The sequence below is a fragment of the Erigeron canadensis genome, chromosome 1 (genome assembly GCF_010389155.1).
Source record: "Erigeron canadensis isolate Cc75 chromosome 1, C_canadensis_v1, whole genome shotgun sequence".
Taxonomy (NCBI): domain Eukaryota; kingdom Viridiplantae; phylum Streptophyta; class Magnoliopsida; order Asterales; family Asteraceae; genus Erigeron; species Erigeron canadensis.
The window spans coordinates 59,382,443-59,406,261 of NC_057761.1; the positions used below are offsets into that span (position 1 = coordinate 59,382,443).

At 33.7% G+C, this 23,819-nt stretch overlaps 4 protein-coding genes across 4 annotated transcripts; 1 reads left to right on the forward strand and 3 right to left on the reverse strand.

Annotated features, from left to right (window-relative positions):
- Positions 1-416: 416 nt before the first annotated feature.
- Positions 417-4,533, forward strand: LOC122610798 (histidine protein methyltransferase 1 homolog). Its single transcript, XM_043783754.1, has 8 exons — positions 417-584; positions 1,308-1,496; positions 1,619-1,681; positions 1,800-1,857; positions 1,993-2,093; positions 2,486-2,530; positions 2,756-3,214; positions 4,072-4,533. The coding sequence occupies exons 2-8, from the start codon at positions 1,365-1,367 to the stop codon at positions 4,240-4,242; spliced, it is 1,029 nt and encodes a 342-aa protein (XP_043639689.1). The 5' UTR covers positions 417-584; positions 1,308-1,364; the 3' UTR covers positions 4,243-4,533.
- A 1,802-nt stretch (positions 4,534-6,335) lies between these two features.
- Positions 6,336-11,384, reverse strand: LOC122582673 (uncharacterized WD repeat-containing protein C2A9.03-like). The gene is made up of 10 exons (XM_043755104.1): positions 11,147-11,384; positions 10,667-10,799; positions 10,027-10,185; positions 9,855-9,941; positions 9,258-9,392; positions 8,987-9,097; positions 8,316-8,407; positions 8,124-8,229; positions 7,347-7,433; positions 6,336-6,946 (listed from the first exon to the last, which is right to left on the reverse strand). Coding segments are annotated over exons 1-10 (1,326 nt in total). The 5' UTR covers positions 11,149-11,384; the 3' UTR covers positions 6,336-6,532.
- Positions 11,385-13,154: 1,770 nt separating this feature from the next.
- Positions 13,155-19,887, reverse strand: LOC122609488 (aspartic proteinase 36). Its single transcript, XM_043782535.1, has 10 exons — positions 19,468-19,887; positions 18,347-18,476; positions 17,830-18,077; positions 16,991-17,215; positions 15,757-15,919; positions 15,583-15,656; positions 15,158-15,245; positions 14,530-14,605; positions 14,025-14,096; positions 13,155-13,823 (listed from the first exon to the last, which is right to left on the reverse strand). The coding sequence occupies exons 1-10, from the start codon at positions 19,707-19,709 to the stop codon at positions 13,675-13,677; spliced, it is 1,467 nt and encodes a 488-aa protein (XP_043638470.1). The 5' UTR covers positions 19,710-19,887; the 3' UTR covers positions 13,155-13,674.
- Positions 19,888-21,227: 1,340 nt separating this feature from the next.
- LOC122596333 (amino acid transporter AVT1H) lies at positions 21,228-23,015 on the reverse strand. The gene is made up of 3 exons (XM_043768891.1): positions 22,712-23,015; positions 21,987-22,597; positions 21,228-21,773 (listed from the first exon to the last, which is right to left on the reverse strand). The coding sequence occupies exons 1-3, from the start codon at positions 23,013-23,015 to the stop codon at positions 21,228-21,230; spliced, it is 1,461 nt and encodes a 486-aa protein (XP_043624826.1).
- Positions 23,016-23,819: the final 804 nt, after the last annotated feature.

The following is a 23,819-nucleotide window of genomic DNA, read 5'->3' on the forward strand; positions in this document are numbered from 1 at the left end:
CGTTAAGTGAAGCTTTAAGAACTTTTGTAAAAGTGCATTAATTAATTATAGACCAATATTTAATATAAAAATATAAAACTTTTTATGTACGTTAAGTTCTTTCGCCATTTTTCAAAAATATATAGGGGAAATGATTTTTCTAACTTTAAAGAAAAAGACACAACAGTTCTTTTAGTGGGAAACGTAGATAAAAGCGCAACGAATTCCCAGTTCAACACGTTGGCTCACCATTTCCTACCAAATACTTATTTCCATTTTTACCCTCATCTTTCCAACAACAATTTATTAAAACCGCCGTGGTCACAATGACTTCAAGGATAAAACCGTCATTGACAAATAGAATACAAACAACCAAGAAACTTCTATCTGTTATTTGATTTTGGTGTTGTCAATATTTCATCCTCTTGACTTTGAAAAAACACCCCAAATTCAAAACCCTAAATCATTTTCTCACCTATTTATATATTTGTTTACATCTGTATCTATATACTCATACATAATTCTTTGATTTTGATCATTATTTCTTCAATTCTTCATTGTTTTGCATCGGCGCACCGTAATTCAGTTCGAAATTCGTTCATCTGGTATGCCAATTTCAATATTCATTTTTTTTAAAAAATTTATAATTAACTGATAGCATTTTGTATCTGATTGAATTAATTATAAATTTGAATTTTATATTTTGTGTGTGTGCTTTTGAAATCGATATGTATATATGTGAGTGTAATATAACATTATAATGTTTAACATAGAAATTTACTACTAGTAATTAATTAGTTCTATTAAGACATTTCGGTTATTCCGTACAATTATTATTAAATAAAATAGAGAACTTAAATAGCAAGGTAGTTTCTGGTGCTGATACCTGTCATGTTTACATGGGTAAGAGGTTTGATACCGGGGAGTGCGAACGTTTCACTCAGACCGGGGTATCCTCGTGATTGTTTCCGAACCCTTTCCGTGGCACCTTTACCTAGGGAGGTTTATTCTAAGAACGTCAGGACGCGTAACCATTAGGCCGCCTTGGTGGTGCTTCATGTTCTGTTTATACGGTGCACCAAAAAAACTGGTGTATCAATTTGTAAATTAGTGGCACCATTCAAAATGGTGCATCGGGATACATGTCAGCACAATAATCCTCCTTTGAATTGTCACTGCAGTTTTTGCTGTTAAGCCCATGTCTTACATAACTTTTTGTTATAATATGTACTCTACCTGTTCTTGGTCGGCTGCATAACTATGTCTATTGAGTAACTTCAATTTGGGTGTATTGTTGATTTTAATTGTTTTGAATATTCTGATAACAGGTTTTGGCGATTGCGGAGATTTTTCTGAAAAATATTTAACGTCTAGTATTTGATATAATGCGTGCACCATCATTGTTTGCACAATGCTTGCCTGGCTTAGGACCTGACCGGGTTGGGCAAAGCATTTCTACTGCATCTGATAGGGAGATGCACATGCCTTCTCCAGCGGTTGAAATTGTACCTTCTAAGGTATTTCTTATTATCAGAACCTGTAAGAAGTGAACTTGGCCTTTAAGAATTAAGATAAAGATTTTCTTTTTCATTGTAATAAGGGTTCACATTTAAACGACATGCCATCCTTATATGTGCAGATGGGGTACCCTTATAAATATTCCGGGGAGAGCATTGATTTGCAAGGAGTAAATATATTTAAGGTTCGTTATCTCCCTTTTGATCGTCTTTTACTGATTGATCTTCACCAATGTGCTTATTTTTGTACCCTCTAACATACCAAACTAATGTATATATCGGGTCTCCTAATTTCTATCACAGGGAAGAGTTAGTGTCTCCGATATGATAGGTTTGGACTTGATGCCATCAAAATCCGATGGTAAGTTCACTAGGTTCAAACTAGCATTATTCTTCAATTTTGAGGTGTATTTGATCTGCTGGATTATGGTTGATTTAACATAGTATGCATATGGCATCATAAATCTTGTTAGGGCTTAATTTAGATTTGGTGCAGGATCTTCCAAATCATGGGATAGCTCATTTGATCTCACGAACGTCCTTAAACAGGAGATTCGCGATGCTCAACTAAGTTTTAGAGGCAAACGAGTGCTCGAGGTAATCTCAGTTTATTTATTTAATGTATATGTTTTGGTACTATATACTTGTATTTCATATTTGAGTTGCGGTAGTGTTGTATGTTGAAAATGATTAGTAATACATGTAGTTTTGTCAAGTCAGATAAAAGATACCATGTCCTCTATAATTTGCATTCTTATAACCTAGAAAAATGATTCATGAGCCTATAAGTATGCCTGTCAAGATTAAGACACTTGTCAAAACGGAAATTGGAGATATAGAGGGAAAAGAATATCTGCAACTTTGAATGAATTAGGCTTGTTTATAGGCCTATCTATCGTTACTCTCTAAAGATGTCCATTTACATGCTTTTCCTGAATGCCACCCTGCATATCAAAGTTTATTATCTCTAATCTTTCTATTTATCCCAGCTTGGTTGTGGCTATGGGCTTCCGGGGATCTTTGCTTGTCTAAAGGTATGCTAATCATGGTATACGGTTTTAAATTTGTAGTTTCCTTTTCTTTCCTTTCTCTATCAAGATATAGAGGGTAAGATTTAAAGATATTATTGCATGGATTTATGTGGATCAAGGTAAAGAAAGTAGTAGAATTTCATTAGAATATCACAGACTAGTTCTTTTGCATTAAAAAATCTTGAATGAGAAATTAAATGTTAAAGCTTTAATTATTGCATATCTCAGGGAGCTTCAGTAGTACACTTTCAAGATCTAAATGCCGAAGCTATAAGATGCACAACTATCCCAAACGTCCTGGCAAATCTTCAACAGGCCCGGGACAGACAGAGTCGACAGCCTGAGAGTTCCCTTACTCCATCAAGACAAATTATTTCTCCTACTGTTCACTTTTATGCTGGAGAGTGGGATGAACTTTCTACTGTTTTGTCTGTTGTCGAGTGTGATGTACCGGAGTTACCAAAGTTTAGTTTCTCGGAGGAGGATTTCGTGGATGGGTGTAGTAGTCAGGATGGCAGCATTATTGGACATGAAAATTCCTCAAGGAGATCAAGGAAGCTTTCAGGAAGCAGGGTGTGGGAGAGGGCTAGTGAAATGGACCAAGGTGGAGGATATGATGTTATTTTAATGACTGATATTCCATATTCAGCAACCTCTTTAAAAAAGCTGTATGCTCTAATCAAAAAGGTACAATGCTCTTTCCTTGTGAAATTGGAAATTGCACTTCAAGTGTCAATGGATAGATTTGGGTTATGTGTTGTTTCTGGCGGGTCAAACAGATAATATAGAAGAATAATCATATTGTAGGATACCCTTAAAGCAGGTTAAAGTTGCTTGAAGTGAATTTTAATTGATCGATCTTAAAGCCATTCTATTTAAAAAGTTGGATTATTATTGAAATGATTACTTTTTATGTAACTTCTGTAACCATTTTTGACCCCGTAAATAAACAAAAGATTTAGAAGTTGGACATAAAGTGTTTGGATCGACCTGACTCACTTCAATGTTAACAAAAGATTCTGTTACCTAGACAAGTCTAGTCCCATGTCATCGGATTAAGCTTTAGATTTTTGACATTGAATTTGAGCTCGTGTAAGAGGAAGTTGGTATGAAATAAGCAAAATTAGTCTTCGAGGTACATCAAATTTAAAGTTGAAGTGTATTAGTTAAAAATTTGTGGTCAGATTATAGCAGTTCTTTTTCCAGGTTTTGGTGGTCATACCATTTATGACTCTAAATCTTTTAAGTTTTAAGTTTTGCTAGTGGAGGATGGATTTTGTGGGAAAATGGACGGGTCAGGTTGGAGTGACCTCTTGCCCTTGATGTGTATGGAAAGTTGCTTCACATTTTTGTTCATTGTAAATAGTTTTGTTTGTTTAGCTAAGCGGTTTAATAAGTTAGATACTTATAACGTATAATACATAATCTGAATCGACCCATTTATAAGTAAGTTTGCTGGAATCGCCACCTCTGATTTGAGCTCATAGTTCGGATACACCATACACTGGCTCTTATGACTATTTATCTGTTATCTTTTTCGTCAGTGCTTGAAGCCACCTTATGGAGTGCTATTTGTCGCCACAAAAAAACATTATGTGGGGTTCAATAGTGCTGCAAGACAACTGAGGAGCCTGGTCGACGAGGAGGGCATATTAGGCACCCATTTAATCAAAGAAATGACAGATAGAGAAGTTTGGAAGTTTTTTCTCAAATGAACATACAATCCAAAACATCCACAGATATTACAAAGTAAGAATATCGCATCACTAATCTGTTAACTGTTTTCCTTCTATAAATTCAAATATACATTGATTAAACTGGAAAATAAATCATATTACTATGCTACTAACCCTGTTTCACTTATTGATCAATACGCCCCTAGTGATTTTATGGTGCCTTGTTTTAGTTCTTGTAATCGTTGTTTCTTGTGTTATTTTATTTGAAATCATATATCCTATGTATCCATGACAGTTATATAAATATCATAATGGGCTGTTTAATAATGTTGTAAAGGTGTATAAGTGTGTTAATTATCATTTTCTGCACAGTTTTATGATAATGTTATTAGGTGCATAACCTGGGCATAACAAACTATCATTCAATGAATCAGTGATGCCCTGAATGTCACCAACTCACCATGAATGCAATAATATATTTATAACAGCTTGTTTATCTATATAAGTTTAGAAGTCAAAAGAATTGACTAGACATGAGTATAGTTACACTATTTGGTTTTTATTTGTCAACCATGAAATACCCACTCATTAAACCTACCTTGTCTATATTTTGTTTTCTCACATTGATCAAAACAAAAAGAGAAAGACGAGAGCAGAGTGAAGGGATGGGCGGGGATCTTTTGTCGGGTGAAGGGCCAAAGCAAGGCGGTGTCATTGAGGCGCTGCTTAAGCCATTTCATCTATGTTGCAACATGGGCTTTGTATGACCCACCTTATACATACCCATGCTCTGAAAGTGCATGCCTTTTATTCTAAAATTATTTTTGTATATTGTTAGCACAAGATTTTAGCTTTTATATCAAACAAATGTCCATATACCTACTTTACCATGCATGTTTGATTAAATGATTGTAATATAACCAAATGCTAAATGCTAAAATTGTATCATATAAGCTAAATGCTAAAATTGTAATATAGCTCGACATTGAACAAAACCACACACACACACATTTTAATTGATTCGATTAAATCATGTTCCAATATACCAATAACATCAAACATGGATGCTATTGATAATTTGAGTCTGTGGCAGTACAAGAACATAGGTGGCGAAAATTATGAAAAGATTGGTGATATTAGTACCACAAATATTAATAAATTTACCACGGAGTACAAATTATATAGCATATCGTTTAAGTGTTTAATGCGCAATTGTGAGAAATCTATCAATTTATATGGTAAGATTTCTTAATCATCCGAGTACGCCCCTGTGCTCTCACTGCCACTCCTAGTATTTATCCTTATTCTCTGTGTGAACTTTGGTATTTGTGTTACGATCAATCTGCTAAGGGAAGTGATATTCGTACCATTTGTTTTGATTGATGTACCACACTTGTGCAATGCTGGCTTATACAGTCAGCTGTAAAACTTGTACATTGTGGTACATCAATCAGAAACAGTGGTACGAATATCACTTCCCATCTGCTAAGGATGTCATAAGTAGGCATATATTCAAAATTGTAGAAAAACATTTAGGATCAGGCCAAGTTTTTGAGGGAAGTTTTAAAATTACAGAATGCCAAGTCATGATGACTGAGATGTAACTAAGTTAATATTGTGTAGATATGCTGCACTTCTAATCCTTGTCCGGAATTGCCGGTTGAATATCTGGTCTAATTTGCAAAACATTGATTACAACTCTTTTAAAAAGTTAAGAAAAATGTTTTAATACAATGCTAATAGAACAATATCATTATCATTTAATACAATCAAATTTAGATCTATGTTAATGTTGAAGGGCCTAAAATATGATTATATGATATACGCACGTACTTTATACAATTTATTCTATTTTTATCATTAAAAAAAGACCTAAACAAAATACAAAAAAAAAAAAAGTTGAAAAATCAACTTGAAGACAGTAATGTGTTGTGAAAACCTACATTCTATTTAAGAAAATAAAAGGTTTCTTCTAGGTTTAAAAAAATTAAATCGCCTTTTAAGCGCAGTATCCCAGTGAAAGTTTATTGATCGACTTCCACATAAAAATTCCTCTATAATATACATACGAGTTTATGGGTTCATGAATCTTCAGAGCAGATTCAGTACTGCCATCAGAACTTCTCAAGATATGAAAAAACACATTGTTTCTTTTAAAGATGACTGCTATACATTTTCTTGACAAATGTTTTACACAATACCCCAATGTCTTACTTTTATCATCATATACTCCAATAACCAACACTACCCACGAATCCAGAACAAGAAATCAAACAAAAACTCATTTCAATCACAATCTTATTTTAGGTAAGGGACTACTAGACCTAGACTACATAAAAGAGTCAAGGTACCCGTACTTATGTCGTTTGTTATATTGTAACAAGCTGGCATAAGTTCGGTCCCATACTCCAATATAAAGGGTTTCATCATCCGGGCTAAGTGATACCCCCGAGATTTCTCCAAAGAAATCGATCTCTTGCCTCTTCTCATAGTTCAAGTTTGTGTCATAAACGTGCACAAAGTCCGCAGGTTCAGCTGCAACCAAAAACTGCCCGTTTGAAGAGAAACGAACTGATCGGACAGCTCCCATGTTTCCCTTAAGAATTGCAACTGGGTCAGAAAGGTTTCTTAGATCCCACACCCTGCAAGTCTTGTCCTGGTTCCCAGTAGCAAATACTCTTCCGTCTGGATGCCATGCAGAAGCAAATGAATAGTCCTGGTGACCTTCCACTGATGCCATTGTCTGCAAACAAGATGAAAAGTTTCTATATCAAGATAAAGAAAATTTTTTTGCCATCAAAGTATAACAAAATTCTATATGGAATGATGTTGTTTAGACTAGTAACAGGAAACGAATTGATCATGCAATGGGGCGAAATGAAGTACTTTTAACAAAAGTACATTCATTTAACAAAAGTGTGATAAGACTTTTGAGTTAGAACAAAAGTCATCCACTCTAATTTATATAAATAAGTCAATTTAAGATATTGAAAACAGTTACTAAATCCATTTAACCCATTTCACTTCCAAATAAGGTTCCAAGTTTGACCCATTCCAGAACATATCTAACTTAAACCAAGCCATTTTCAAGTGAACAAACTCTTCCAAGAAAAGGAAAGAAAAATATAAAACCATAATCTTACCTTTCCATTTGATGAGTCCACAACAAGTCCATTGCGATGATCTCCAACAACAGCTATAAGTTTGCGATCTGGGCTTAATGAGGAATGCTGCACATCCATAGAGAGTCAAATTTGGCATTTGATATTTTAAACCAAACAAGAGTGCATTTATAATCCACTAGGATAACTTGAGCTACAGTATAAGGGCGAAATACTCGAACGGTTGTGATTAAAGAATAAAGATTAGTTGCATTTTGTATCTACAATACAGAATATATCAATGGCAACACACTCAAGAATTCACATCAAACCAAATAAAACATAAGAAATTTCTAGACCACCCGCAGAGAAGAAAAGCAATTAGCAATACAATGTTAAATTAGCAGTATTAATTATCAGCAGAACAATCAAGCTACGGCACATTATCACGAACCAAAAGTAAATCTGGACAAACCATAAGAAGGAATGTCTGGATGCGTAATTGAAAGTGCTTACACTATTGATGTTGTAACAATCAAATTAACAAGTGCTTTGAGCGTTAAGAAAGTTCTAATTGTTTAGGGACATTCTAGATAATATAATCATAAAGACACTTCCGTGAAATGAGAGTAAAACTCAGACTTTAAGTTGTAAAAATTTGTACTTTACCATTAAATAATAACATCTACGTATCAGAAGAAAACTCTACGTATCCAAACAACGAAAAACTAATCATTGAGAGTCTTCATGTCACAAGTTCAATAATCAGTTCAAATCCAAATCCAGACATTCCTTAACAAAAAAGAGCGCTATACTCACATTCACAGGCCAAGGATAGCGGAAGTGATTCATTAGCTGAAATTTCTCCATATCATATTCTCTCACACCACCATCATTGTTCGATGCCATAAAATGCTTTCCACCACTAAAAAGCAGCTCAGTAATCAACAAGTGAACACCACCAAGAGTCTCTTAATTAAGATAAACTGATATGTCCGAAGTTGCAATTACCTCAAGCTGTCATATATCTCAACAGCATTTGTGATGGCATTGTCGTCATAAGTAGTTCTTGTACAGAAACTTACACCCTTTTTATCCAACCTCTGCATCAATTAATTACATAAGTGAACATATTATGGACCACAATAAACCAACAAAATAATTAGAGATGAAAATAAGCCTGGTATGAATTTTGTAACAAAGCAAAACAGTCCAACACAAGAGCATCCTACATAACAAGTTCACTTTATCAAGAGACATTTATTTGACATTCTAGATTAAATTTACAGGTGTTATTATTTATGGAAATACAGTAATATAATTCTTTAGATACCCTTAACTATCAATTAATGTTCTTGCATTAGGAACTAAGAGATTCCAAATTTTTACACTATCCAGTTTGAACACCTAGCATACACAACAGGGCCTTTTTCATGACATATTCCAAGTGCTTATTTGCCTGCAAGTAGTTCAAAATACAGTCTAATGAACTTGAAATAAACTTATTAAAATGAGAGACATGCGCAGATATATATATATATATATATATATTATATATAAATCATCAATATGCAATATAAATCATCAATATTAACAAAAGTGACTAAATCATTGATAAATCCTCCAGTCACATAAAATCCAAGGAAAAATAAAATATATTTTGGATTCTAATTATGGAGTACCTTACAGGCCAGCTCTCCTTGAAAGCCTCCTGCTACCAGGAAATCATCCTTAACTGCTAGCGTACTTATCTGAGTTTGTGTAAAACCTTCGAGCAAACTCCCAGCATGTTTCTAGATGATCAAAAAGCATATAATCTTAGAATAACAAGACGCCAAAATGAGCTAAAAAAAGCAGCAGCAACTACAACAGCACCACAGTTGACATGTTTTATGGCAATAAAGAATGTCATAACTTCTTCGGCAACAAATAAAATGAAGTTAATATAATTACCTCTGTAGGTGCTACATGCCCGGAAAAATTAAGGATCTCAGTCAAGTTGTATGATAACGATGACCAATGCATGAGTGAGTAGTTAGACATCAGATATACATCATGTTTTGAGGTAGCCCAAACCAGATTCCTTAGCTGTAAAATGATATGCATAATCAATTAGCAACCCATATTAATTATTTCAGATCATTAATAATTCAAAAAGAGATTAGCAGAAAAGAAGAAGACATAGATATCCTAGAGCCGACACATCAAGAGAGCTTATTGGGCAGCTAGTCAGAATGGTTCAAATTGAAATGAGTTGCTTTTCATGCAAATTAATAATATAATTTCTAAAAATAGACGATTTACAGGAAACTGTAAGCTATTACTTTGGAATATGTCAGTGTGACTTATGGTTTATCCTTTAAAGGGCAAAGTAGAAAAAAAAGAAAAGGGTAGCCAAAAGGGAAATGGTTCAAGCAGATAGAAAGGGAAATGTTTACACTCTCCTAATAAGGGATAAACCATAGGTCACAGTGACAGATTCCAAACTAAAAGTATAAAAATTGCCAACTCAGGAAAATCCCAAACAAAATAAAAGGTACTGGTCAATACCTGAAAGTGGAGGATTGTAGGCTTCACCAATCTTGTATTGTGGAAAAACTCATAGTAGTTGCCACCCTTCTGCTTCTGTTTACATTCCTAGACATACCAACAACTTTTCCATAATTAACGAAAGGACCAGAGGAGTTGTATGCGGGAAAAACTGAAATTGTTAGTGTTGTACCCTATCAACTTTATCGCCGGATAACGGGATGTTTTCATAGTTTCTGTACTGTTCCAGCCGTGTTTGCCTGTAACTATCTCTTGTTATATTTAGTCGTTCCCATGGAATACCTTGAATGTCTTTGCCTCTCCTTGCTTGAGCTGAAGATGTATCTGTCACCTGCAAAACATACTGGAAATTTAAGCCCAAAGTACACGTGTAACCAAACATCAGAATAACGTCAAAATGAGCAGATATAGTAATTTACTAATTTCCATATTAGTTAAACATGTGATGCTTGATTACAGATTCAACATTAGCAACCGCAACTTCACAAAGACCATGTTAGACACATTTCATAACAGGTCAAGACAGCTAATTTTCTACTATACATCAAGAGGACGGGAAAAACTTATTTATCAAACTTTTTGGAACTTTGTATGTAACGAACATAGAATATAATTACAAGGAGCTATCAATTTATATTAAAAAATCATACTTTTTAGAAAGGGATTTAGGATGTGGCATTTGACACTTAAACAACATTTAACTCATTTCATGGTAAGCTAACTTCACATTTGACTCATTGTACGCTAAGCAGTAGCGCATAAAAAAATTCAATGCACACGGCAAAATAAAAAGCAACGATATTAAGACGAACCATATCGTAATCCTCGACAACTTGATCTACACCACCACCTGCCTCCACATCATCCATCACGAAATCCAAAACATCCACCTCGTCTGCCATGTAGTCGATTTCGTCAACTTCATTATTAGGCATCCTGTAATCCCTGCATTTATCAAACACCATATTAAATTCCAAAACTTTTCACCATATAAAATACTAATACAAATCAAATGTGTGTGTATATATAAATGTATATATATATACCACACACGCATACACATACATATGCAAAACAAAAACCTATATAACTACCAATTAACAAATCATAAAAAGTACAAAAAAATCAAGATAATAAATAAATCAAATATCTTAATCAACAATATTGAACCTTTTTTATATGGGCATATGAAATTAGTTAGGGTTTGTTAAAAAGATTAAAACTTGATCAAGAAAATAAAATAAAATTAGGGTTTGTGAAAGCTGAGAGAAAAGGGGGATTGGGAAACGTACATGGTGAAATCGTATTTACTAGAGATATGATGGAAACCCTAATTATTCAAAATCGTTTTCAATAGTAAAATTGAGATTTCAATAAGATTGTTTATGATGATGATGATGATGATGATGATGATGATGATATTTACTTATGATTTCTATATCTATAGATTTACAAGCGGTTATTTATTTATTTTATTTTTATCTCTAGGAAAAATAAATGAAAGAGAGGAATGGATGAATGATGATGAATCTGGGTGATGGTGGTGGTGATTGTGGTGTGAGGAATTATTATTATTATTAATTTAATAATAATATAATTATTTTTATTATTTTTATTTTATAGTAATAAGAAGATATAAATATTGATCATCCAAAGACGGCCTATTAGTATTTAATATTTACAACACGTTATCTTATTATTACGAGTATCATTATTTTTTGTACGTACAGTATCATTTTTAGTGAGATTTTTGTTTACTTTCGCTAGGGATTAGCCGTGTAATACGTCAGTTTTTGGATATGTTGTGAAAAATATCCAATCCAATTTATCAATATGTCATGGAAGATATTCATATCTCACAGATATTCCTTAACCCATAATGTTATGTTAATAAAACAATTATTTATAGATACAAATGATGTTCTATAAAAAAAAACCTGCATTTTAAAAAATATGTAACATATTAATTGTCTTTTCATATTAAATAAATTATTTTTTTTAAAATATATAACCGCATGGGAATTCGATTTGGATTATTTTGATTTAGATGACTTAAAACAAACATGTAATGGATATTTTCATATCTAGAATTCTAACTTTCAATAGGAGTGAGAAATCTTTATAATGGAATATGCATAAGTACATATAGGTTACTCTAGCCACCACCACTTCGGTGGGGTGTTAAAGGCCTTGCCTCATAGTGTAAAAGACCAAGGCTCAATTTTTGGCAATGAGTTAGTTTAGAATTATTTGTGATATATATATAATTGTAATGTAATCTTTGTTTTAAAAAAAAACATATAGGTTACTCCAAAAGTCATACAATCATTAATTGTGAGCATTATAGGTGATTATCATTCTTGGTATAAGGTATACTTATTTTTGTTAAGAAAAATGGCATATTCTTCTAAATATTAGTCTAAAATAAAAATTATTTTAAAATGACAAAATATGTGAATCTCATTAAACCTCTTTTCTATTTTTGTGTTTTGATTTTTCATGTCTATCATTTTGTGTTTATTGATTAGAAAATTTTTAAACTTCTTTTTCTTGAATAATTTGTTTAAATAAGATCTCCTTAATCGCAAGTTCTCAACTAATGTTTATTTTATTGAGTAACTTAAGTATAAAGTAAAAAAAAAATGGGTTTAGTTATTCTCATCCTCAAATCCTCAAACCTAATGTAGAAATCAAAGGTATTCTTGTAAAGAAATTTGAAAGAAGTGACTAAAGATTATGGAGTGATTTTTACTTGAAAAGTCGAATGTGATAAGATTGAGCATAACAAAAGACCAGACATGTATGGTTCATTGGTTTGGAGGTTGGCCCATATAAGCCCCAGTTTCGGCAGCTAATTCTTGGGTATCTGGGCCCAACTTTCCATCACATGACATGGATTTCCAAGGCTCCAATTACTGCCAGTTCATTTCCATTTTTTTCTACCAATATAATCTTCATCAACAAAATTCCGTTTTAAAAAGTAAGACAACAATAATAACAGCTCTAAGGGTTGTTACATACCTAAAAAGTAATCTTTTTATACATAAAAATCCAATTTTCACGTGACAAAATACAAATTTTAATGCACCCAAATAATTTATACAAATAAAACTCTAAAAGGTACACTTATTCAATAACTTTTGATGCTTTCATACTCTCGAATTACCAACGTCAGTCAAAAATTTCAACTATTGGCTCGGTGCTTACCACGATCACGTTTTATTTGCCAAGATTTAGAAAGTTATTTAGTTACTGGTACATATGCACAAACAAAGACTCCAGATATTTTCAATAAGACAATGAAATCAAATGTGACCAGCCACTTATAAAAGCTAGACCAAAATTAAATCCAAATCGCACAAAATAAGACACAGTCCACATACCACACTTGCCCTTTTGCAATATTGCACTATTTTTTTTTAAAGGTAGTCCTTTTCTTAAGGCACAAAAAAAAGAGAGAAAAAAGGTTGTATGATTGTATCTACCAAGCAACTTTTTACTAGCCAGTACTATATGACGTTATACAAACAACCTGAGAGCTCACGAAAAAAAAAAATACATAAACAAAAACCAGTGTGAAAGCCCAACAAAAGTTGATGTCAACTATGCAAGCAAAAAGACCGTGCACTCCTTTAGGGCTTCTACAGAAACCCAGAAGCAGAATGAAACTTATTTACAAAATTATCTTTTTGCTATGGCGCCTGATGTGTTCTTGACATACTACCAGACAATGGATTTAATCCCTGTGTTAAGTTTGCCTAATTCTTTAATGTGTCTGTATATTGCGTATTTAACGCTATCTACCTTCAGATTTCAGAATTTAAGATACCATTAAGTGCAGTAGACTGATCATCAAAAATGAAATCAAATATGTCCAATGAATATGGCTGCCATCAGATGGTATAGAATGAGGACCTACTAAATGCACCGAACCAGTAATTTCATCCCTTAGTTTGATGCTTGAAGAACCTGAAATTAATTATATATAAAGACAATAATTAGGGTTAGTATCCTAATCATTGAAAACTATATCACTCGAGAGCAAGTCAACTTAATGTGTTACAATAAATCGGAAAAAAATGTGTATAATAGTAAAAATAGCTTATCAGAAAGCAGAACAAAAAAATAAGACCAGCTTTATAAATTTCCGAAACTGTATTCAAAACTCACAATTATACTCGGTCCATCCTATTGTTTGGTTTTCAAGATCATATAAGACCAGCTTATTGGATAGTACCAAATCTGCACAAAAAAAGGCAGAAGAAAGAAGCACTATGAAATGGCTGAAGTGTTAAAAACTTGAGATCCCAATATATTAATTGAAATTTCCAGATTCACATAATTAACATTGCAATATTTACTCAACCATTAAACGAAGTTATAGGTAATTTGACGTGACTATAAGATATTTACTGCTCAGTGATTATGGATTTATGGTATTAAAGTACAAAATTACAATATTAGATAGTTTGAAGATGTTGCTGAGGAACCTACACTTATACTGAAAGCCAATATACTTATGTGAATGAAATTTATTTATTTATACTCCATCCATTCTAAAACATTTGCAGTTGATCTTTTTAAGATATATTACTTGACTTTCAGCTCCAAGATTAGTAAACTTAATTTATTATCTGCTATAAGGCTATAAGCTATTCTAAAATATAGAGCTGACCTCCCAACAATATTGTGTCCATCGAACTTATTGAATCCAAGCCATTGTTTTGCCAGCCAAAACACAAGTAATCTTCCTGCAACATTCGAATGCAACACTGGCGTTATTAATTCAGAATAAAGGTGTGTTAGCATCTAATATATACCTCTATATAGTTATCCTAAATGCTTAGTGTTATCACTATTATCTGTTAGTACAGGTGGCAATTTCTATTGAGTTACTTATGAAATGGGTTAACCGTTAACGTGGGTTGTGTTTTAACGTGGGTTGTATTTTATCCCTAACAGGTCAAATGGGTAAAAGGAAAATAAATTGCTACATAAGAAACGGGCAACCACATTTAGTTGCAACCATCGTCCAGAAGCTTTCCTGCGCAATGGGCACCAAGGCGCGCCTAATCATGGACTTGACAACAATACTCGTTTTCTTTATGCACATAGTTAATGAGACTTTTTTTTTGTGTGACATATAAAGCATAACAAAAGCTGCATATATAGAACAGTTCACAAAGCTATCTCAATCTTCATTTACTCGTACATGAATTTCAAACATTTGGGGTAATGAAGTTTAAACCTTAATAGCATAGATAATCAAATGCTAAACAGATTGTATGAATGGAATCACTTACGAAGGCAAATAAGTAATCATGAGGATAAACTTTCAAGGACAGTGAATTTTCAAAATAAAATGTAACCGCAGGAAATACATCGTCAACACTGCAAATATAGAATCAAAAGTTAGCTAGCCATTCCACTTTTAAATTTTGTAAGGAGAAAAAGGCCAACATATTGCAGTCAAGACCCAAGAGAATAGGTGGCAAATGGGCTGGTTAGATAACCGGTTAGGTTTACCCAAAAACTTGTTTTATCCAAAAGTTTAATTGCATAAGAGATAATTATGATTACAAATATGATTATAAAGTTATATTATTTCGACAATAATGTACTTTTTTGTAAGATGAATTAGAATGTTTAAGCATTGATTTACACTTTAGTAATCAAGCATAAAGAAGTAATTAAGCATAAAAACATAATGACTCCATATCCACTATACCTTCCAGAGAATTGAAAGCATGTATACTGGTCATGAAGAGTACGTAGTCTTAAATCAGGCTGCCCTGCAACAACCTAAAAAAAACCAAAAATAAATAAGAATATATGTTATACAACTGCTTAAGAAGCAACTTTTCCAGTTACACCAACAGTATAGTGCATTTAATATTTTCACCTCATTCACCAAAGAGTTGTAGATTGCATCTGGAAGATAGGCCAATGTTGTACCACTATCTATTATAGTTCTTCGCTTGTCTCCTAAACCATGTGTATTTGATGAAAGATTTAGTAGCTGGGTACCAACTTCTATTCCCGTAACATTGGCAGAGTAATGAGGCCTATAATACAGGGAAATAAACTTAATCTGATTAAGATGGATTGGCCTCAATGCTTCGTGAAAAATTACAATAACAGTTATGCATGCACATGTAGCCACAAAAGGACATAGATTCTTAAGTTTTCAAATGTTCAAGAGAAACATGAGATTGTAAATAAGTAACTAGACCAATGAGACGTTAGGGCTTGACTTAGAATAGGCTTATCGTGTACTATAACTCCTCCCATGTATCATATGAACAATAGGAATACGATTTTCAGAAATCTATGTTACTCGATCACAAGAAAAACAGGCTAACAGAAAAGCAAAAGTTGGAATTCTAACAGCATAATAACTGACAATTACCCAACCAGTTGTTCATGTGGAGAGGCACCAAATAGAAATGATATAACGACTTTATCCATACGCTTATATTTCAGTGTTGTTAAAGGCGAGCGCCTCTTGGGCCTAGGCGCAAAAGGCAGGCGAGGTGCACCTCCAGCGCCTGAAACCCTGCCCAAGTCGACCATGAAAAAGGTGGTCAACGACGGTCAACTGTGGTGGTCAACAGCGGTCAAAATGGTCAAATGGGTCAAGATTTGACCAAATCATTCAAGATCCGGCCAAATTGTGGCTAGATCTAATGTTTTCCAGCCAAAATGAGTGACCATAGTTGTTTAAGAAGATAGAAAAAGAGAGAATATAAAATGGGGGGAAGAGTTTATATATGTTTATAATAATCTAATAATTTGAAGTTTTTGGTTGAAAAGTTTATATTTTTTGAATGATATTTGGTTTTATAAATGACATTTGATTTTTTTACTATTATTTTTCACTACATATAAATATTTTGTATTTATTTACTTAGTGCGCCTTTTTTTTTCCGGACGTGCGCTTTTTTTGCGCCTCTCGCCTTCGCCCTATCTGGGGTCTTTGCCCTTTGAGATCGCCTTCGCTTTTGACAACTATGTTATATTTTAAAGAAAACCAGAAAGTTCCGCCTTGAATTAATTGGAAAATCTCCCTAAACACTTCATAGCAAAATACAGACAAAAGTAACTTGTATCAGTAGAAATAGAGAATTGCGACTTACTCATCTTGGATCAAAGGCGTTGAATTAACTTTCGGCTGAACAACATGTCCAATTGCAAAAATACCACCACCATTGTCACCATCCAGACAATGTGCAAACATCTTTTTCACTTTCCCAGATGAAGCCAACTGTGAAATGATAGATGAATTTGATTTACCGAAACCAAGAATACCATCAAGAGCTTCCTCGGAAGAACCAAGGTTCCCAGATTGTCTGGCACCGCACCTGTTCAAAACAGCATCAATACAGAAACACAAGATAAATAGAATAAAAGATCAAACCAACATAAGTACTGAAAACTAGAACTTTGCATGTATGCCTTCCACCTTAACTAGCACGGTACCCGCGCAATGCGGCGGTGATGGTTACGGTGGTCTGGAGGTGTCGGCAACTGGTGGTGATGGCGCAACTATTGGTGGTGGTGGTGGTGGCGGTGTCGAGTGGTGTAGGTTGATGTAAATGTAATTGATGTAGAGGTAATTGATCTAAAGGGGTAATGGGATATTTTAAAAGATAAGGGACCAATGGTGTAAGTTAATTCATTAAGGGTATAATGGTCATTTTGCATCTCTCCTTTTTTTAACTTTTCAACAAAGGTGTATAATCTTTATATAGTAGTATAGATATAGAAGTATAGAAATATAACAAGCTATTAAACGCATAAGAAAAATGCCACAAACAATGATGATAAGATGTAGCAAAAAAATCAAAGAGCAGTTTCACCTATGCATTGTGCCTATTTAAACAGTTGAATAAAATCTTATGGTGTTATATTGGGGGGTGGGGTATAATCCTTGACTGATCAGTGCAAAGATCATTAATAAAGATTAAAAACATACCCAAATATAACACTTCCATTTGCCAGCTTAGTTTCCAAGTCACCTGACACAGTGGCATATTGGACAATATCCCTAACAAAGTAACCAATACTGTAGCTTCCATCATCATAAGTCTCTGTATATAGACAAGATGCATTGGCCTTACAACCAGGAACCGCACCACCATTGATCTCTGCACAAAACTCTTGAGAACATGTAACCATTTGCCCTGTGAATGTATCTTGTGGATCGTATAGAGTAAGTTCCAGCTGTATTAAGCAAGGTAGGTCTAAAACTGTTAGCATTCATATGCATGAAGGTAGTACAAACAAGGTTTAAAGAATTGCAATGGTCACTTAAAATCAAAAGGTTCCACCTTACATTTTCCAACAAAGACGCAAAAACATAAGAAAAGAATAATACATTTTTTACAGTACAATACATTTTTTTACAGCACATCGACTCTAATAGTCTAATGTATATAACATGAATTGTACATAAAAAAAATAAAAGAAAAAAGAGGAAAGAATAAGCATACCCCGTGATAGCCTCTCTTGGGGCACTCTCGGCACTCTATACAGTTGATCCACATTATATCGCTTCCAGTGTCTACTTGCACATAATACTCCTTCGGCGGTGTTCCAATCCCAATTTTGGCATAGTACAAACTGCACAAATACGTTTACATGTCAAACCACTAAACTAAACATCAACACATTACACAGCCATTCTACAGCTTAAACTATTGAACTGCCGTCAATCCACTTCATAAACACAACTCATTTCTAGTTAAATTCCACAAACAAAACTGCTACTAACAAGTTTTCCTCGCTAATTCTATCTAAGAACGAAACCCTGGCTCTAGCTGAATCAGTATCTCAACTTACTTTCAGCCCTACAAAAGCCCTAATTCTAACCAAAACACGAACACGTTCTAAAAAATACCTAAAATCTCTAAGTCAAAAAACAAGAAAACAACAACAAATCACAATCAAATTCAAACTTTTATCAATATGTTTTATCACAAACACACTCTCTGTTGGACACGTGAATCCCTAGCTCTCATTGAATCAGTATCTCAACTTACTTTCAGACATACATGCCCTAATTCTAACCGAATCACGAACACGTCCTAAAAAAATACCTAAAATCTCTAAACTAACTAAAATAACAAAACCACAATCACATTAAAGCTTTTATCAATAAGTTTTATCACAAACATCCTTTCTGTTGACTATATGAAACCCTAGCTCTCACTGAATCAGTATCTCAACTTACTTTAGCCATACATGTCCTAATTCTAACCGAAACACTAACACGTGGCAAGAAAAATACCTAAAATTTCTAATCTAACTCATAACAACAACAAAATCACAATCACATTCAAACTTTTATCGATATGTTATATCGCAAACATACTCTCTGTTGGCTAAAGAAACCCTAGTTCTCACTGAATCAGTATCTCAAGTTCATTTCAGCCTTACCAAACCCCTAACTCTAATCGAAACTCGAACAAGTACTAATAATACCTAAAATCTCTAATCAAAATCAAAATGACTTGGGAATAAATCACAATCACATATAAAAATAATAAAGCATAAACTAAAATCACTATCAATATATATATATATGAGAGAGTAAGTATTTATATAGAATTACCCTACGGCATCAGGACGGCCGGTTCCACCGAGAGGTAGATCGACACCAGATGCTAAAATCTGAAGATGACGGAGGTTATCATGAGCTTTAAAAAGACTTAACGACCTTTCCTTGCCGGAGAATTTTGAATTTACACCGAAAACAGCACCGCGGAAATCTCCGACGTTACTTGCAGAAACGGAAACCGAAATTATTACTATTATTATTAATGAGATGATGAAGCTGCAGGTGATTTTAGTCATTATTTTGGTGTGTTATTTGTGAGTGTTGAGAAAGTCTTAATATATATGCCGTAGCGGAGTGGTGGAAACTTGAAGTCTTCGACGATATTGGGTGGGCCGTCGACGACGGACGACGACTGACTTGAGAGACGGTGTGGTTTTTAAAGTTTTAAAACAAAGTTTTTTATACTTTTATTAAAATGATTTTTTTACACTCCAGTTTGGTCTAAATAACGCACATCTAAAGTTGATATAAAGTTGGCCATTTGCAAAAGTTTACCAAAATTGGACCAGATAACATATTGGTTAGTCTTTTTTAAATTTTGATTAAAGGAAAGAATAATATAATTAATTAGTGATTTGAATTGTGAAAATTTGTTTGTATTTGTAACATTTTATTTTTAACATACTAGCATGGTGCTCGCACAATACGGCGACGATGGTGACATATGGCGGTGACAATTGGTGATAGTGGTGACGACGAGTTGTGTAGGCTATTAATGTAAATGTAAACGGTGTAATTAATTTAAGTGTTGATAGACTGATGTTATAATTTATTTCATCAATATTACTTTAGGTATATTATATTACACGAAAAAATTAAATAAAAAAGATGTTGGTTTAGAAAAAAAAAAAGGAAGAAGAAGAAAAAGAAGGGGGTTCTCGTAGAATAGCTTTCAACATTTTCAAAAATAAAAAAAAAGGCTTTTTTTTATCTATATAAACAAACTACCCTCCCTAAAATTTAACAATCTATCTTTAAAATCTCGAATTTACCATTTTAATCTATATTACCATAAAACACTTTATTCTTGTAATTCTAAAAATACCCTTAAAAAAATCTTACGCGTGTTCCTTCCCTTCCCTTAAGTTGCTCATATAGTATACCAAAAAAACACACGTGTGTTACCGAATTTAATAATCAATCAACATAAAAAATGTTCACTCTAAAATAATAATGGTGGTAAGAAACACTTGAGTTAAATCATACATTCATGTAATAACATGGTATAGCTACTTAACCAGTGGTTTTTTCCTATATCCCGCTGCATCATGCGGGTACAAGGCTAGTATTTATAAATAGGTGTAGATACATTCACTTACCATATATTGAATTTGAAAAATCTGTAGGTTAAAGCAAGTAAAGGACTTTAGCCTTTAGGTCCCAAAATTTTGAAGGTCTCGTTTTCTGATTAAATATACATTCATGATGATATGATAGGGTTTTTTTTTTTACTGTATCCTGATCAAATATTTGGATAAAAGATAATATGTTTAAAACTGATAACTCCAAGCTCTAATAAAATACTACATGTACTTTTACACCACGATGAAAGGAGTCTTATTTGTTATACTAGTCGTACATAATTTGGTTCATTTGACCAATGTATAGTATATATGTATATATCTAATCTATCACACAATATGCTTTATCTTATGCCTCTTGAACCCAACTTCAAAATTAGCGTATCCTGCATGTTAAATAACGGATACAACTAACACACAATCATATATATATACTAGTATAATTTGATCCGATTAGGAAGAAGTTGAGTGAATCCTTTCAAAATTTTCCATAAGCAACTTCAAAGAAGAGATTGTTCCAGAGACCCCCAGAAGAAAGCCGATAGTAATGAGGAGCACATTAAGAGCCAAAACGGGCTTTGAGATCTCGTTCCAAAAAATCTTGATGTAAAAGACTGACGGAAGAATAAGTACAATCGCCCCAGTGACAAGCGAGCCAGTAAGGCCAAGCACATACTGAAAGTATGGGACCATTAGGGCCAAAACGAGTATGAGTAGCAACAAAATTGAGCCAATGGTACCCCTTATGATCATCTTGGTTCGAGATGTCATAGAATAAAGAAAACGATGTTCAAGTTGTATTGCAAAAGGTGCAAATTCTAGCGCGTATTTGGTTAATGGTGTCAAAACTGTTGCCCATAGCGCAATTTTAGTGAGGACATTGCCTCGAGGCATGCTGAGGGTAACTTGTGAATTTACTTCTGGTCCAAATAGTTTGGCACCCACGAAGCCTAAGGATGTATATAGCAAAGTCACACATGTGAAGCTCACGATTGATACCTGAAAATGGCATATTTTGACACATGAGATGAATTTGTACATATTGTATTACATTAGATAACTAGCATAAAATAGAAATAAACAATTTATTGTCCCTGGACAAGAGAATCATATATATAATTTAAAAAATGCAATCGTTGTACCGCGTTACCTATGGTATTTGATATTTGTCATTTTGGACAACAATTTTGAGACAATAAAGGGAGTACTAACCTTGGTGAACTTGGAAGGGTCTTTCATGGCCCTATGTATATCAGGGAAAACGATATGGCCGCCGTAGCTAAAAATGTACAGGCCAGAGATGTGAGGGATGTTTCGTAGTTGGAGAGCAGGAATTGATTTATTGGCGGAGACGGCTCCAAACAGGGCCGTACACACCACCGTTACAAAAATCATTAGTGACATAATGATGCCACCTGTTGAAAGAAACGAAATAGAGGAGAGATCTCTAAGCCAGAGGCTAGGCAAGGCAATCAACACCGCGAACACGGTCAGGACTTGAGAAGTTGACAAATGTTGAGCCCATGAAAACCGGACATGGGTTCCAAGGAAGACCATGTTCAAGTTATCATGCAACGAGATGGTGTACGAAACAAGAGACATGAAGATTTCCATGTAGATGAATGCCGCCGTTATGGCTCTTCCACGGCTCCCAAAAGCATGGTAGCCTATATCGGTGTAGTTTCTTGTTTTCCGGTTGTTATCAAGGCATTTCCCAAGGAGGTGTGAGGTGTATGCGGCTGCGATCCCAAGAGCTATAAGTAAGAAACTTGAAATCCACCCTCCATTTTCTAGTGCATATGGTGTTGAGAGTTGGCCGAGACCTATATATATTAGACATGATCAAAATATAACAATGGTTAAGTTAATTAGCATATATATGATTTTGTAACACGTATACAATTAAATTGGTTATTTTTCGATACTATATACTATACCTATGAGCATTCCGCTCATATTAACAACGGAATCAAGGAATGAACTATTGGCTTCAACCGGGCATGCCTCTGCTTCATTCGCCTCGTTCTTAACCGTAGACTGCAACTCTTCACCGCCGTCATCATTATCATTTCCGCATTTGCAAAACTTCTTGCCATCTTCTAGACAAGTTTCACAACTATCAACCCAATTCACTGCAAAATTCGCTTCATGGGTTGGCTCGGTTACCGATTGCTCTTTAGAACAATCAGAACGACTACTCTTTGAGTTGTTCCATAATATGTTCGATATCTTCATTTTCATTATTATGTGGGTCTTTGACAAATCTCCTCAAAGTTTGGAGACAAAGAACACCAAGATTCTATTTGTTTTGAGGTTTCTTGAGTGTGTATACATGAGACAAGGATATTGAGAGGTTATTTATAGGGTGCAAAATGTGAGACATACATACGAGAATCCCGCGTTACGACCTTTAACTAAAAACGTTAAGTGTATGATATAATACTTTTTAACACGTTATTAAGTTACAATCGTATATATGGCATAAAATGTGAAACATCATGTTGAAGCATATTTTTTGTGTCACTAACTTTAAATTTTAATCGTTCTTAGTCAATTTACCTTGCTTTAATAAGAAAAAAATTATCAACAAAAATCGCATAACGAAAGAGATTAAAAAGTTTTGTTTTTTGTTTTAAAAAAGAGGTGCTCAAATTATATCAGGCGTCCAACCACATACAATCCCTATAAACTTAAAAAAATTAAATTGACTAGGGACAAAACTAAGATTTCAAGTTGAGATGGGTCGATTTAAAAAGTTTCAATTGATAAATAACCTATAAAACGCTTACATGAAAAAACTACTTTCAAGGCCATATTAGCTCCATTTTTACATTTGATGCTTTTTAGTTGTATCTTACTAAGAAAGGTGATTTGTCTAAGTTTGTGAATACAAGAAAAGGATATGTAATTTGCCATATTAAATAGATGTTGCTTGATTGAGATTTGCTAAATGCGTCTACAATTAAAGTTGTATTAAATAGTTTACGATTATTATAAATTTAGATAGTAGATTTTTAATATGGAACATGTTAAATATACCTTTAA